This window comes from Anopheles nili, chromosome 3 (genome assembly GCF_943737925.1).
Source record: "Anopheles nili chromosome 3, idAnoNiliSN_F5_01, whole genome shotgun sequence".
In the NCBI taxonomy this organism is placed as follows: Eukaryota; Metazoa; Arthropoda; class Insecta; order Diptera; family Culicidae; genus Anopheles; species Anopheles nili.
This window is the reverse complement of record NC_071292.1, coordinates 40,979,092-40,994,621: the sequence shown is the minus strand read 5'-3', so window position 1 is coordinate 40,994,621 and position 15,530 is coordinate 40,979,092. Positions and strand designations below refer to the sequence as shown.

General features: G+C 35.3%; 5 protein-coding genes across 5 annotated transcripts; 1 reads left to right on the top strand and 4 right to left on the bottom strand.

Annotated features, from left to right (window-relative positions):
- Positions 1 to 744: 744 nt before the first annotated feature.
- Positions 745 to 3,526, bottom strand: LOC128723293 (serine/threonine-protein kinase PLK4). Its single transcript, XM_053817018.1, has 5 exons — positions 3,497 to 3,526; positions 3,221 to 3,316; positions 1,948 to 3,132; positions 1,332 to 1,857; positions 745 to 1,244 (listed from the first exon to the last, which is right to left on the bottom strand). Exons 1-5 carry the CDS (start codon positions 3,524 to 3,526, stop codon positions 952 to 954), a joined length of 2,130 nt encoding a protein of 709 aa, XP_053672993.1. The 3' UTR covers positions 745 to 951.
- Positions 3,527 to 4,315: 789 nt separating this feature from the next.
- Positions 4,316 to 6,300, bottom strand: LOC128724334 (folylpolyglutamate synthase, mitochondrial). The gene is made up of 5 exons (XM_053818062.1): positions 6,211 to 6,300; positions 5,943 to 6,128; positions 5,384 to 5,881; positions 4,991 to 5,325; positions 4,316 to 4,919 (listed from the first exon to the last, which is right to left on the bottom strand). Exons 1-5 carry the CDS (start codon positions 6,298 to 6,300, stop codon positions 4,499 to 4,501), a joined length of 1,530 nt encoding a protein of 509 aa, XP_053674037.1. The 3' UTR covers positions 4,316 to 4,498.
- Positions 6,301 to 8,050: 1,750 nt separating this feature from the next.
- Positions 8,051 to 15,530, top strand: LOC128724333 (box C/D snoRNA protein 1). Its single transcript, XM_053818061.1, has 4 exons — positions 8,051 to 8,100; positions 8,169 to 9,157; positions 15,238 to 15,335; positions 15,483 to 15,530. Exons 1-4 carry the CDS (start codon positions 8,051 to 8,053, stop codon positions 15,528 to 15,530), a joined length of 1,185 nt encoding a protein of 394 aa, XP_053674036.1.
- Positions 10,090 to 11,615, bottom strand: LOC128727247 (vesicle-trafficking protein SEC22b). Its single transcript, XM_053821138.1, has 4 exons — positions 11,454 to 11,615; positions 11,269 to 11,378; positions 10,955 to 11,210; positions 10,090 to 10,379 (listed from the first exon to the last, which is right to left on the bottom strand). Exons 1-4 carry the CDS (start codon positions 11,526 to 11,528, stop codon positions 10,185 to 10,187), a joined length of 636 nt encoding a protein of 211 aa, XP_053677113.1. The 5' UTR covers positions 11,529 to 11,615; the 3' UTR covers positions 10,090 to 10,184.
- Positions 12,621 to 14,573, bottom strand: LOC128727246 (bifunctional methylenetetrahydrofolate dehydrogenase/cyclohydrolase, mitochondrial). Its single transcript, XM_053821137.1, has 4 exons — positions 14,363 to 14,573; positions 13,623 to 13,797; positions 12,911 to 13,529; positions 12,621 to 12,835 (listed from the first exon to the last, which is right to left on the bottom strand). The coding sequence occupies exons 1-4, from the start codon at positions 14,479 to 14,481 to the stop codon at positions 12,690 to 12,692; spliced, it is 1,059 nt and encodes a 352-aa protein (XP_053677112.1). The 5' UTR covers positions 14,482 to 14,573; the 3' UTR covers positions 12,621 to 12,689.

The window sequence follows — 15,530 nt, the reverse complement described above, 5'->3', positions numbered from 1 at the left end:
GACAGAAAAGTTACTAGCTTCAAAAGAAAAGCGTGGTGCAGGAACTGCAACATTTACATCACATTGATTGTAGAGAAATACGTTTTGATGACCGGTGCTTTTTGACTAACTCTAGAGAAAATGCTTTTTTTGTGGTTGTTTGCAAGTATGGGCAAAGAAAAGAAAAGGGGAGCAGTTGGATGGCATCTGGAAAGCCGTAGGAGAGAAGTTGGAAGAAACATGAAATGTGAAACACATCAGCCTATGAATATTCGTCGTGAACGTTTCTTGCACCCGATCATAAATTTTCAGCCTCTCTTGGCTGAATGGCATTTTTTGTATGGAGTTGGACGTGTAAAGCCGTTTCAAAAGTTCGGACGTAAATGCAACCATGCTGTGCCGATACACGCGGCTACACCGCATTTCGCGTAAAGCTTCGATAAACCGAACAGTGTACGTAGAATAAAAGGCGCCACACATCATGCGTACATATGTTCATGATTGTGAATTTCAGGCCAAAGTGAATAATGTATATGTGAATAAGTGTGTTTTTCCATACATTTGGCCCAGTGAAAGTTTAGTTATTTCCCTTTTATTGAGATTTATGGTTATAGGTAAATTTATCTGTGTAAAATATACTTATAAATATACAAACATTCATATTTATTTCATTTTTTTACATATATTTAAATCGTAAAAACAGTATATCCATAAATAGTACGATAAAATATGTTTTCCCAATAACCCTATCGAAACTGAGAGTTTAAAACATATTGCAATAATCCATGTCAGTATAATGCAAGAACACTGTTCGTAAAAACTTAATTATACTGTATGGTAGTGACAGTTTGTTTCAATTTGTTATCAATCCCATTCATTTAATAAGCAGTCAATGCATTTTGATAATTTGTAGACGATTAAAATAGACGTAAAACCGGTTACTGCAACTCATAATAAAATAAATCATTTTAATCATGTATGTACATTAAACGAGTTGAAGCGATAGTTAAAAATTCCTTTTGCTACTGGAGTACCAGTGGTAGAAGTTGTCGGTCGTCTCCCGATAATAATCGGAAACGTTGTGCCACTGTGACCAACGGTAGAAAGCATTTTGTCGATCATGCAGCAATGTTCATATGTCTGTTGGAAATGTTCGAGTTTAATTACGCTTTCAGTTGATATTGTTGCTTTTCCACGATACACTTTTCCATTTATATCGAACATCTTCATCTCATTATCCATTGAGGACTGCACCATTTTGCTACCTACAAGAACACATGATGATAGAAAAAGAATAATGTAATATATCTATATGCATTGTAACTATTGCTGCAGCAATTCGTATCACTAACCATCATAGAAAACTACTTCATAATCTTTCATGGTTTCCATTAATTGACACTTGGCTTTTTCGCTGTACAATGTAATTTTTGGAGTTTTTGCCTTCACCATCTGCACGAATCTAGCGGCATAGACGTACTTTTTCCAATGCTTTTCTGGAATATCCTCGTAGTTATATATTGCATCAACGCCTCTTGTCGGTAAATCTGGAGGTTCGTCTTTTATGGGTACCCCGCGGCTGCCCGCTGGCTGATATAGCATAAATCTTATTCCGTCACCTGATATACGGCACACTTCCACAACACGATCTTCCTGTAGTCGACCTTTTGTTTTTAGAAATTCCAACACAACCTCACTGCCTTCGGATGTAATAGTCAGGATAACATGTTTCGTACGGTGTCTAGTGGGCAATAAGCGCAGAGTATCCAATCTGCTTGGTAGTTGAATATGCTTTCCTACTTGGTTTTTGCTCCCGTTCTTAGTATGGCTTGCATCACCCTTCGTATGTTCGCTGTTCATGTGTATGTTTTGTAATTCCTGCAAATGTGATAAACCGTCAGTCAGTGATAAATAAAACGAGGTATCTAAATGTTGAATAGTTTACAAAATTAAGCTTACATTTTTTACAGAAACTGTTTGTGTTGCTGAAAACTGCTGACGATTTGGCAAAATATCGTGTGTAGCATTGCTATTGAGTACGGCTAACTCTTTGCTTTTACTGCGTAACGTATAAAAATCGGTTGACGGAGTTGATGGCTGTAACTGCGTTGATGCGTGAGTGACTTGTCCATTTCGATATTCTTTAGTAATGTTATATTTCTCCATTAATTCGATACTGTTGAATTTATCCAAGAATGATATACGTGATTCCGCATCCGATTTGGTTGATCCAAATATTCCACTTTCGGCTTTGTACTGGTGAGCTTTTTCCCGAACTTGTTGACCAAATGCATACTGTCTATTAATGAGTTGTTCTTCTGTCTGGTTAATGTATCTCATGTTTTCTGTCGTCAATTGTGATTGAACATTTAAAAAATTAGGAAAGCCTCCACTGGAGATGGTCCCCAATGCGCTATCGACCCCGGAGAACTTTTTTCTACTAACGCTGGAGGGATTGATATTTGATCCGTGCTCATATCGAGAAAGAAATGGATGTCCAAGCACTTCCTCAAGTTTAATTCGTTCACTGGGATTTTTCTTTAGTAACCTTTCAATAAGGTTGCAGGCATCTGGTGAAAGGTTAGTTGGCATAATAAATTTGGACATAACCACTCTTTCTAGAGTAGATTTCACTTCGTTCGTATCGAATGGTGACTTTCCAGCCAAGAGAGTGTACAAAATGCATCCTAAGCCCCATACATCCGCTGGTAAACCGTGCGGAACACGCGATGCTACCTCGGGAGAAATATAGTTAGGAGTTCCACAAAGGGTGTACTGCTTATCATCTGCTCGATCTAATTCGGTAGCGAGACCAAAATCAGCAATTTTGATACTCATGTCCTTAGTCAGCAATAGATTTGATAACGATATATCACGATGAAGGATTTTATGTGAATGCAAGTACAACAATCCATCAACTATTTTTCGTAATATTAACGAAGCTTCATGCTCGCTGAAAGGGGCCATTCTTTTGCGTAAATAATGTTGTAATTCACCATTTTCTGCCAGTTCCAGTACCAAGTACACGTAATCATAATCTTCGAAAAATGTATACAACTCTAATATAGATGGGTGCTTCAGTTTAGAATGTATGGCTACTTCTTGTCGAACACGATTGGTCATTCCGGAGGAGTGCATTGCTTGCTTGGAAATCTATAATTTAGGAATAAAGAAAAATCGACGAAAATAAGTTTATTTATGTCCAACCCATCGTAATAATTGGTTGGATTCAAATACTGACCATTTTGATAGCAACTATTTCCCCAGAAATTATACATCTTGCACGATAAACGCACCCAAACCCTCCTTTACCGAGGATCTCATACACTTCATAGTTCTGTAAAAACCAAAATAAAAGTAGTTAAAATGGGAACTGAGTTATTCTTAGTATTATTTACCAGCCACCAAGCTCTCTAAAAATGTTTTATTGAATGAAAAACGGCCAAGCCATATGCCTGTCTCGGCAATGTTGTAAAACAAACATCCACTTCCTCATATGCCAGGGAAAGACACATACCTCTATCTTATTGCCAAGAACTCCAAACATGTTTCTAAAATAGGCGTTGTCGCGTATACTGTTCTCACAAATCCGAAAAAATAAAAGTACGAATAGGCTGGAAAGATTTTGTAAACAAGCTGTCAAGCTCCCGCTTGAGGAACGCTTGAGATACAAAATTTACGTTAAACAATACAGCTTCGAATTTTTGTGGTTATTTTGACAGTTGTTCTGTCAAACAATGGATACGCAGCTTTCATTTTTAGACGTTTTTAGAACATTTCGTTGGAAGATTCAATATGAATACTTTGAAAATGAATTATTTTGTGTGATAAAGCAAATACTAATGGGCAGTGTACGGTCTCCCAGTAATGCTCGACAAAATAAATAAATAATTGATCAGATAACATTAAAATATTAAGTAAAGATCATTTAAAAAAAAGATAAGTAAAAAAATAGGTCTAAAATAAAAACGGTATAAATAAAATACATAAATTGAAAAATAACTAAAATTACATGTATCGTAATAAATATGAATTACCTATCTTAGGAACAATTTCTAGTATTTATATTCAATAACGTGTTCTCACAGGTTCTTTCTCCTTTTAATGCGGTGTTAATGTAAATAACCTTTGTAACCGCCAACGATCTACGCTTGAAAGATCAGGCTGTGTTCTTACAACCCAGAGCTAGAGAGTCAGGTGTGGAAGCTTATGGGACTGATTTCTTCACGTCAAACCAGATCCTAGTATACGATGTTGATAAAGATATCTGTAAAAAAAAACAAAATAACTGTACAACGTTCACCGGTTATTTGAAAAATATTTATTTTTAGGCATTTAGACACTATATAATTATATGTAACATGACAAGGTCACAACATATGTATTTTTTATCTCTTTTGTGTACTAGGAATTGTCGAAGTTGTGTTATAATTTGTATAAAGCTTCTTAATTATACAGCCGATTTACTTATTCAACTGCACATGTTCTAAGTTTGAGGTTCTGCATATACTGTATGAAGCTAACTAGGTATGTTCTGTGGATTCTGTAAAGTAGATGGGTAAACGTACTTTTCCAATTTCAGTGCTGTAAAAGTTGCGCCTATTAAATGAATAGAACCGGTTATCAAAATATCGCATGGTTCCTCTACATGTAGAGTCTCGCGTTCAATTTGTTCAAATACAGATTCGATTGAATCATGCACGTATGCATGCATATTTTTTAATGTATCAACCCATATGGCACAATTCTGCTTGCATCGCTGCAACTGTAACTCAAGTGGAAAATTGTGGTTTATGGCATCAGCCCACACTCCAGCGGAAGATGGCACATTTGGAACAAAGAATGCTGCATCAAATTGTATCATCCGTGAAAGTGTAGATAGCAATTGGCTGGAATCTCTCTCACCGGTTGTATTAAAAATTAGCAGACGTTTGTGTTTACTAAAAAACGAAATACCTAGTAGATATTCGTGCAATCTCTGCTATATAATTTTAAAAGATATTAAGCTTACCTATCGGACTGTGAACGAAACCAGTCACCGCATATAACAATACTTTCCACAGTATGAGCCCCATCGAGATACAGGGTTTTTGAGCTATCTTGCGATATTTGCTGTAACCTTCCAGGCCAAAAACAATTGTTAATTCCGTAAGCAATCTCTTTTGATATCACCATCGTTTCGGGTTTCGGTTGAAATTTAGGGCAGGTTTTTTGTATCCAGTTTGTAGCAATCTGAATAGCTAGGGATGTATTAAGCTCAAAAACTTTGCTAGTGTTTGTCAATATCATATGTTTCGGATTCCACTGGTATTCTGCCAATTGAGAAGGTGTTATGTGTAATTTGCTCTGTTTGAAAGAAAAATAAGTTGGTAATCAAAATAATACACATTATCTTCAATATTACCTGCATTTTGCGGCACTCTTTTTCGATAACTGCTATGCACTGCGATGGTTGTATTACCGTAAAAACCTCCGATCCTGGTTTAATGATACCTGCCTTTTGCCAAGCAATGTCCTCCAGCGTGCTTCCTAGCAATTTGGTGTGTTCCAATCCTAGCGACGATATACCTATTGTAGACGTCTTCCGTAGGACATTCGTACAGTCATATCGACCCCCAATGCCTACTTCAATCACACAAACATCAACCTTTTCTCGTAAGAACACATCAAACGCCAATATAGTGAGAAAACAGAAATATGACGGTACATCATTAATGTGGTCTCGGGATGCTGATATTGCGTTATAGATTCTCCAAAAATGTTCGGAAAATAAGTTCTTTGACATTGGTATACCATTTAAACGAATGCGTTCTGTAACAGACACTAAATGTGGTGAACTGAAGAAACCAGTGCGATATCCACTCGCTCTTAAAATCGATTCTACCATAGCACATGTTGAACCCTACCAACAACAATTAAAAATAATTAATAACTGATTTTTTTCTTTATGTGAATGTTATTACCTTTCCCTTAGTTCCTGATATGTGTATTGCCGGTAATTTGTCTAGCATATCTAGAGAAATGTCCACACGTTCAAGATACTTTATTGTATCGCTAATATGCTTGTTTTCATTCTGGTGTTTCTTTGCAATTGAATCTTTAAGGACACTAAAGTTTGACTGCAGGCGGTTTAATGCTAGAATGGCATTCTGATAAAATGATCGCATGTAATGCAGGGTAAGATGCTTTTATTAAAATTTAAATCATCAAATAAATTGAAAAAAATCTTACCTCGTAATTCTGTTCAAGGTTCTTTAACTCGTTCGATTCTCGCATAGTGGAAAATTGTTGTTCTCTAATGCCAGAAGCTTGGGGTAACATTATTGACTCTACCTTCGCAACAGAAGATTCTACCATGACACCACGATATCTAGCTATGTTTGCCAACCGCAACATGAAGTACAGCATGAATCAAGCAATCGTATACCGGTCTGCATAAAATATAAAACATTAATAAAACGCAGAAAGAAAGACTATAATAGCATAAAGTTGTCATAATTCATATTCACTGCTCTCTTACCACAACTCGCTACTCGTAGATGTAAGTCAAACAAAAGTATATATGTGCTGTCTTATCAGCGCGGTTTTCTTCGTTATTATTGGGAGAATGTAAACAACTATCTATGTTGAAATCGAATGTTTATATATGGTGAATTGAAAAAGCTGTCAAACACTCGCACTGAGGGTAAGTTCAAACGTTCCACGGATTGGTAGCCAACTCATGCTGTATCTCCCGAAAGAGCGTTATGGCTTGGTTACAGATTGTACGGAATCGAACGGGGAATGTTATTATAAGACTTCATGCTGTATGAAATCAATGTTTCTATCGATTTGAGTGAATGTCCATATATAAAAAACATAATGGCGAAATAAAATAAATGCAAACACGCTGAATTTCTCCAAACGGGCACGCTGAAAAAATGAAATGAAATTGCGAAGAAAGAATCTAATTTGGTCAAGCTGGTCAAACTTAACTGGTAGGACGGGCGCAAAGTTAGCACAAATTTAAGTAAATTCTTAAAGGTTACTGGTGTTATAGGTACAAATCTATATTACACAGGCGCTGCATACGTACTATGAGTTTTCCATGATACCAAAAACATATCCATTTCTTCAAATTTTTAGGGTAACTTGTAGGCATTGTAATTGTAACAATGTGACATTTTAACAATGTTATAGGCTTAATAGGTTCAAATATATATTACACAAGGGATCCGATTCTTCACATGATTATCATTCATGTTCTTTAAGAAGAAGCTGCTTCTCCAATTCATCATCAGTTTTTAAACACTCTGTTGCGAGTCATTGTTAATATCAAAGAGAAGAAAGTACTAATAGCATCTAAGGTTCAAAACCCACTTGTTTGTTGCAAAAGCAAGTTTCACAGAAATCTTCAACGTCGCAATAATGCTCGGGAAGTGATAACTACAACACTGAGTGTATCTGAGTGTATCAGTGATTATGCTGCTCAATGATTAAATGCTGCTGCCAGGCACAAAACAAAATTGGGCAGCATTGCAAAACAAGGTTCAAGACCTAAAATTTATGATATTAAGTTAAGTGATACATGCAAAATGGAACGAGACGGAAGCTTCCTTATAAACTTGAATAAAATTATGTTCATTAATAGACTAGAAGCCAGTCAGCGGCATAATAATTGTAGTCATAGTAATAGAGCAAAAACATTCGTGAAAACTGATCTAAATCAACGCAATGATGAGAGCGATGGTAATTCAGAGTGAAGCAACATGCTTATGTTCCAACGATGTTTCTATGGGATATACTGGATGCTGTACAGCTCTCGCATTCGAAATTGAATTGACATTTCGAACAAAACTATCACCGTCATTTGTTTGCGCCATTTTTGTCAACAATTGCTGATACTTCTAGCCACGGATTGTTACAGAAAGGTAAAAGAAACTAGTTTTCGGCATTACGATCGTGAATAAACCTCGACCAAAAAGAAGAAGAAGAAAAGACAAGTACTACGACACTATTTCCGGCATATTTGTGAATAACCTAGAATACTAATGTTAATGTTAAATACGAGCCTTTAGTTGTTTCCGTCATTATGAGTGATGTTAGTGAATGCGAAGAAAAGCAGCTGTCCTGCGAAATAAGGTGAATTATTTTATTGACTAAACACAAACAAAATTATTTACTGTTTAATTCATTCAATCAATCTGTAGGTTAGGATCATGCGAGACATGCAATATTAAGGAAGCTAAATACACGTGCCCCCGATGCGAGGTTAAAACATGTGGTTTAGCGTGTCTTAATATACACAAACGTGAGCTAAAATGTGATGGAATTCGTGATCGTACAAAGTACATTCCTCTAGTAAAAATGACTAGAATGGATCTCATGAACGATTATTACTTCTTGGAAGAATGTACACAATTCGTCGAAGCTCGCAAACGCGATAATCGAAAGCGGTTTACATGTTATAACAAGCATTTGCCGAATTCTATGGTCCGCCTTCGTCAAGCCGCATTAGCTCGTGGAACAACATTAAAATTTCTATTGCAAAATTTCACTAAACGACAAAAGAATACAACACATCTAGACGCCAAAAGTGCAACTATCTTTTGGCGAATCGAATGGTGCTTCCCGAATGGGGATGAAACAATTGTGTTTACAGATGATAATGTGAGCGAAACTTGCAAGTTATACGACGTTGTTGATAAATATTTGCAACCTGCTGCAAAAAGTAAAATTCCATGTGCGTCGAAGCTCGAATTCTATCAAGCCTCGAGCATCTCTGGAGTTCACTTGCTACTTAAAGCAGAAGGTATAAAACAGTGCCGTAATCGAGGTTCGCTGCTTAACATAAATGATTCTCTTCGAGAGTCACTACGAAATAAAATTGTGGTAGAGTTTCCCACGATATACGTAGTGTTAAAAGATCAGTTGGCACAATTCGATGTTGTAGATAGTGACGATGATATAGAGGCAGAAATGCGTCAGTATAATAATTACGAAAATGAGGAAAACGACACACGACAAGATCCTTCTGTTAGTCATACGAGTTTGATAGAAAACCAATTCGATCAAATGGAAATCGATAAAACTAAAGTAGAGAAACGGAAATATGATACACACTCCCATGAAAATTCTTCAAATTTTCTTTTTAGCGATGAAGGTTTTTTGGCTGAACTATCCGATTCTAATGAAGAAGATATGGATTCGTTCAAACGTGTTAAACCAAGTTAGTTAATTTAAATGTAGCATTGTATCATTATAGTTGGTATTGTACTGCTACGTAATACAAAGAAGTTGTTATTTCTTTGCTGCACGATAAGAAAATATCGTTTTGTAATGTTTACGAATACAAGCGAATGAAATTTTGATAATTTGTTAAGTTTCTGGATAAGGGTAAGGGCTTTTCAATTGATTATGTACATTGCGAATTTGGTAAACAAAAATGAAATATAATTTGAATTTAAACAACTTAATGCTTGATAAAAAATGTGTTTTTATTTTATTGTAATTGTCCTGGGATTTAAATAAAATCAGAATTTGATTAGTTGTGCACAATCTCAAATATTTCTAGATATTATATAAAATGTGTCAAAATAAATGATTAACATAATTGAACCAAACAACTATAACCAAATAACAAACTTATAACATAACGTGCCTTGCGGTATACACAATTATTTGAAACAATCTACCTGTTTTCATCCGCTTCTCTTTAATCCGTTGTTCTCAATATTACTCTTCCTATTTTTTTGTCTTCTTTCGCATGCCTAACCAGCATAGTCAACAACTATTTTTAAATATATCCCTAAAACCCTGCATCTTATCGAACAACTTACTACTTTCTTCTCACTTTCTTAATAACCCCACACATTCTAAAGAGTAATATAAAGAATGTGCAAATTTAGATGCCAAATCGTTTATTACTTCTATTTTTGAACCATTTTCCGCTATCCCGATGGATTGAAGAGAGGATTAAAACCGCACTTTAGAGTAGGAAGACTTTAAGTAACACGGTGTCTATAAGAAATGCGATCATGCCTGTACATATTATGTTTTTTTTTTATTTCAAAGACAAAACAAGATTTTATTTAAGTTTAGGATTATTAAATAATGCCCCTTGTACGCGCAATAAACCAAACAAAGAATAATTTCTAATGTTTAAGAACAATATTCATATATCACCATTTCTTTTCAAACGATAATCGTCGTCATTTTTATATATATTAAATAACCCAAAAGTATAATACAAATACAACTAATACAATTGCAGCAACAGCGCCTTTCACGTATAATGATTTCCGATTTAAATATGATGCATCCTTTTTGTATTTTTGCGAAAGCATTGACAAATTTTGCGTTTTCGTATCGAGCTCTGATAATACAGTACCCCGTTGTAATACGTCATCAATATTTTGAACCTACAAAAAATGTTGAAAAAACAAGATAACATGAAATTCGAACCTGGTAAATTACTAGTTTAAACTACATGTGAGATTTCGTATTGTGTTTTGTAAAAAATAAGTAGCAAAATTGAGTACATTTTTAGTTTAACATATGCATATGCAATCCGAATTATATTTACACTGCAAATATTTAGATTTTATAATCCCTGGTTCAAACTTTATTTATTAACAAATTATTTTTTTCCACAAAACAAAATTATTTTCCATATTATCAATTGCATGCTTCATGTATTCTATAACAGAACAGAGACAGAATTTAGAGAACAGATAGAGCTTAAATAAAATATATCATTAATTTGTATAGAAGTAAATAGTATTCAGACAGTCCTACATTTAGGTAATATAATCACATTTATGATTTGCTCATTTTTTCTTAATCGCAGGGTCATAAAACCTGTTATTGTGTATCTATTTGCTAGAAAAACTTATGTGCAAAAACTAACTGATCAAGACAAATCTCTACTTGAAACATATGCAATACTTCAAAAAACTAACATCGAATCTTTAAAACGATGAATAAATTTACATACCATAATCCTCTGAACGTCTTGTAACTGATTGTTGATTGTATTGATATTTCTTCGCCGATCAGTTAAGGATTTTCTAGCTTTCTGGATATAAATATCAAATTCAATAAAAGCGTATGGCCTGGTAACTGTGTTTACTCGACGGCCATAATTATTGTGGAACTCTTGAGCAATGTCTTCCAAATAACTAAATGCAATTCGTTTAGAAAACATCTTTTCACACATAACTAAGTAACAAACTTCATGCTCGATCAAATAGCTGAAATATTAAAAAATGTTGAAAATTTGATTCATTTAAAACCAACAGTCATACTTACTGAAACAAGTAAGGGCCTGTTTCTATGCTGCATCGCGTTGGAGAATTTGGGCCAAGTTTCCTGAAGAGCAGTTTGGCCTGATTTTGATATTCTAAAACACTTCTTCCTGACTGTAATATTATATTCAATTAAATCATAATTTATTTTGAAGTTAAAGATTATTTACTAGTGCTTTGTATGTTTACCTGCTCGTCTTCCTGCATTGTACCTACTAAAGGAAGACCATCAACGAAACGGGCGATCATTGTCATAAGCGCCATGGTTTAGCTGGTTCGTATTTTATTTGTAGTTATTTTACGACGCGAGACTCACTATTTCACGCCTAAATTCTTTGTATTTCAAACACATAAAAGATCTACGGAGAACTGAACAAAGTTTTGCGGTAGATCCAAACCTCCGTCCACGTCAGCTGCGAAAACAAATTGCAATTGTCAAAAGAAGAGCAAGGCACATAGACTACGTTTTTAGACCATATTACACAAGTTTAGACCTTTATCGAACATTCCCGGTCATACATTCCACATGAAGACGTTCCAATGACCGAAAGGCTGGTACAAATACCAGCAGATGGAAACGACGTCCATTGGAGGACCTATGCATAGATTATGGTAAACATACCCCTAAATGATTTGTATTTTTAGGCAATTTTTTCAGTATTCTAAAAAGGGGTTTGTACAGGAAATCCACTTTTAGAAAGCTGAAACTTTACTGCTTTTTGTATTGGCCAACACATCGAAATATTTTGTAATACAGAAAGGGAAGTCGAATAGGATACATCCTGATTAACTAAAAATGAAACTTTGACTTTTTTTTGTATTTTAGGTAAGAGGGAACTCTTTATTAAAATAATACTTTTTTAAGTGTTCGCAGTCTTTCGTCCGGATTATCGTTTTTCTCTAACAGTCGGCATTATCCAATTTTAGCAAGTATTCAGTTTTAGTCGGCATTCTCGTAGCCTCTATGTCGGCATCTCGAATGACGACAGCTAGTTTTAGTGTTAATTTTGTCCTTAAAAACTATTACAAATATTCAAGCCCTGAATTTTACAGCTAAAGCAAAATTTTACAGCTTAAAGCAAATTGCAATTCTTGCAATTAGTTTACCGTCTTATTGCAAATCAATAGCTTGCGAGATTCCAAGCCTTGTCTATTTAATGAACAACACATAATTTACTGTTTGTAAGACAAATAAGACATTTTGCCGGTCCTAATATTAATCAAGGTTGGCAAGCAGTAGTACAGTATCATCGGTATTCTAATCGCAGATTAATACAGAAAGAAACATTAAGCTAGACACCAGAATCGTAAAATATTTTTGTTTATAAATGTTATATTTAATATATCAAATGGGATATATAACAGTTCCTATCAAAGGACAATGATGAATTGGGTGGACCATACATAGCATTAAATGCTACAAGTTTATTTTTTTTCACCAACTCCAAGTTGATTTCTTTTCTTAGCTAAATTCATCGCAGCAATAATCGTGTTCTTCATCAACATTGCAACAGTCATTGGGCCAACACCTCCAGGTACCGGGGTTATATGACTGGCTACTTTACGTACTTCTGAAATTATTAGGAACAAAAACTCAACAATTATTATTTAAACTGTTTCATCGATTTCGTTAATTTTAAACGTACCATCGAAATCGACATCACCCACAAGTTTTGATTTCCCTGTCATTGGATCCGATACTCTTGTGATCCCAACATCGATAATGGTAGCACCTTCTTTAACCATATCAGCCTTGATTAGACATGGCACACCAGTCGCTGTAACTATTATATCAGCTGAGAGACAAAACTTTTTAAGCTCATCAGGAGGAGTGAAGCGATGACAAATGGTCACTGTAGCATCCATGGCACATGTGTCATTTCGTCCATCTGCATGTAACAGCATAGCTATCGGCATGCCAACGTTTTTCGACCTGCCTACAACTACAGCATTTTTGCCAAATGTTTCGATTTTGGCTCGCTTCAGAAGTTCTTGCACACCTAGCGGTGTACAAGGAATTAAAGTATTCATATCGAGGCAGAGACGTCCTATATTACGTTCGTTAAACCCATCCACATCCTTATCGCATGATACTGAGTTGCAGATTTTTCTTTCATCAATATGATCAGGTATCGGCAATTGTATCAGAATCCCATCAACAGTATCATCGATGTTTAACTCGTATATTCGAGCCAACAGTTCCTGTTCAGTTATATCCGTGTTGTATCGTTCTGTTTTACTGGTAATCCCAACATCTGCAGCCGCCTGGTAATAATTAGAGCCTTTTTTTATAAATGGGACAGCACGACGGGTGTTTCAAGGCACCGCAATAAGCTCGAATCATGGTTTTGAAATTACCTTCATTTTGTTGCTAACGTACGTAGCACTGGCTGGATCTTCTCCAATCAATATGGCAGTTAGCTGGGGTGCACGGTAGCCTTGTGCTTTCCATTTAACAACTTTTTCCCGTAATTCGTCTCGTATTTCACTCGCGATCTGCTTACCATCGATCAACTGAGCCATCCTAGGTATACTGTATACGAATATAGAGATACAACATGTTTTAGTCAATCATTTCGTCTTCAAATCGATTAAAACACGCACACATATCACCTCAATAATTGATTTCAAACTACTTTAGGAACAGTTAGCACTCCGCTCAATCTTCTACATATACAATCACATTCTCTTTAGAGACAATCAGTATTGGTCCAATTGACTTTAACTTACGATGAGAAATTTAAAGTGAAATTTCTTTTGAGAATAGACACTATCACGTTGCACGATGGTGCACTTGGTGTAAATAGAGGAAGAGCACGCTATCAACTAGAGTGTGGGAATTCTTAAGTGTGTATACTGTCTATAGTTATCGTTTCGTTATTTTTCATTTTCGATTCATTTGATAACAGAAGTTTTGGAATTAAATTCATAGAAATAACTGATAATTTCGAAGCCGATTTTAGTGATTAAAATGGAATTTTTAGAGAAAAACCAATGATTTCTTTACTATTTTGGGACTCCAAGGTTGCCAGACATGCGAAAAATTATAACTTTGAATCCGAATGTTTTTTAAAGACAAATACATGCAATTGGCTTACCTGCCATTCGTAACGGACAAACTGTGACAACTGTGATACGAACGATTTATCGAAGTATTTGGTGATGCATCGTTATTATTCAATTTAATACATGGTGTTCCAGAAATTGTATGCACCATTTTGAACGTTCTATTGCGAATGTGAAAAATATGTTTTTCAGCTTTCACGCTTAGAAAGCTTTTTTTACGCGATCTAGTTCTGTCTTCGATGACTGATGCTGATCTTGTACTGAATATACTAGCTAGCGGGTGATCGATTTTAATGGCATTGTGGCAATCAGATCTTGCTTTGGTGGTCATAGTCTGTTCTTTATCGCTTAGAGTTGCGACGCACATGTTATTGGAAACACACTGTAGAGCATGCAGTTTCCAACTAGAAGTCACTAGCCGATGCAATAACATGTTGAAATCTACGCTAGACGTCATTACATCTCGAAGAGCGAGTATAGTTCTCGCCTTAGTTTAGAAAGTATGTTTGATAGAAAGAGAGAGGGTAACAGAGAAAGAGAGAAAAAGAGTAATAGTAAATAACTAGTCTATTTGTATGTTTTCTAATCTACTGTTTTGTGGCATATACAACAAAAGCCCCATTTAGCATTGAATTTCGTCTTGTTTTCTTATAATCCATGAATTATCAAGTGTTCTTGAAATTAAAGAGATAACCGGATTTAACATTGAATCCATGTTTTAAACTTGACCGATCGTAATATTTTAGCATGAAAAACACACTCCTTATTTCACGTGACAATGCGGCACAAATAAAATTGCGCTTTTCTAGCCAAATGAAAACAGTAGGTCAACTGTGTGTTTTGATTGCGCGAGAAAACACGTGCGCAAAACGAGGCAAATTACTAACACAATACTCGTAATCACAACACACGATTGGGAATAAGGGAAAAGCAGAAAGCATAATCGTTAATGCACTGTGCGATTATTACTCTTTTGGGATCAAAGATTCATTGACCTCCAAATATGTAAGGCGATTAAACGTTTTGAATTGTACTGACACTTTACAGATATGTGTACTATAGATTAATGTATTCAATAAAATCCACTTACTAGTCGCACTAGATTGAATGTTTGCTGTTTTGATGCGGTGATGTTTCTTTATCTTTTCACAGTATCAGTCAACGTACAAAGCGGCTTTCCTGCTCACTTTGACAGTTTAA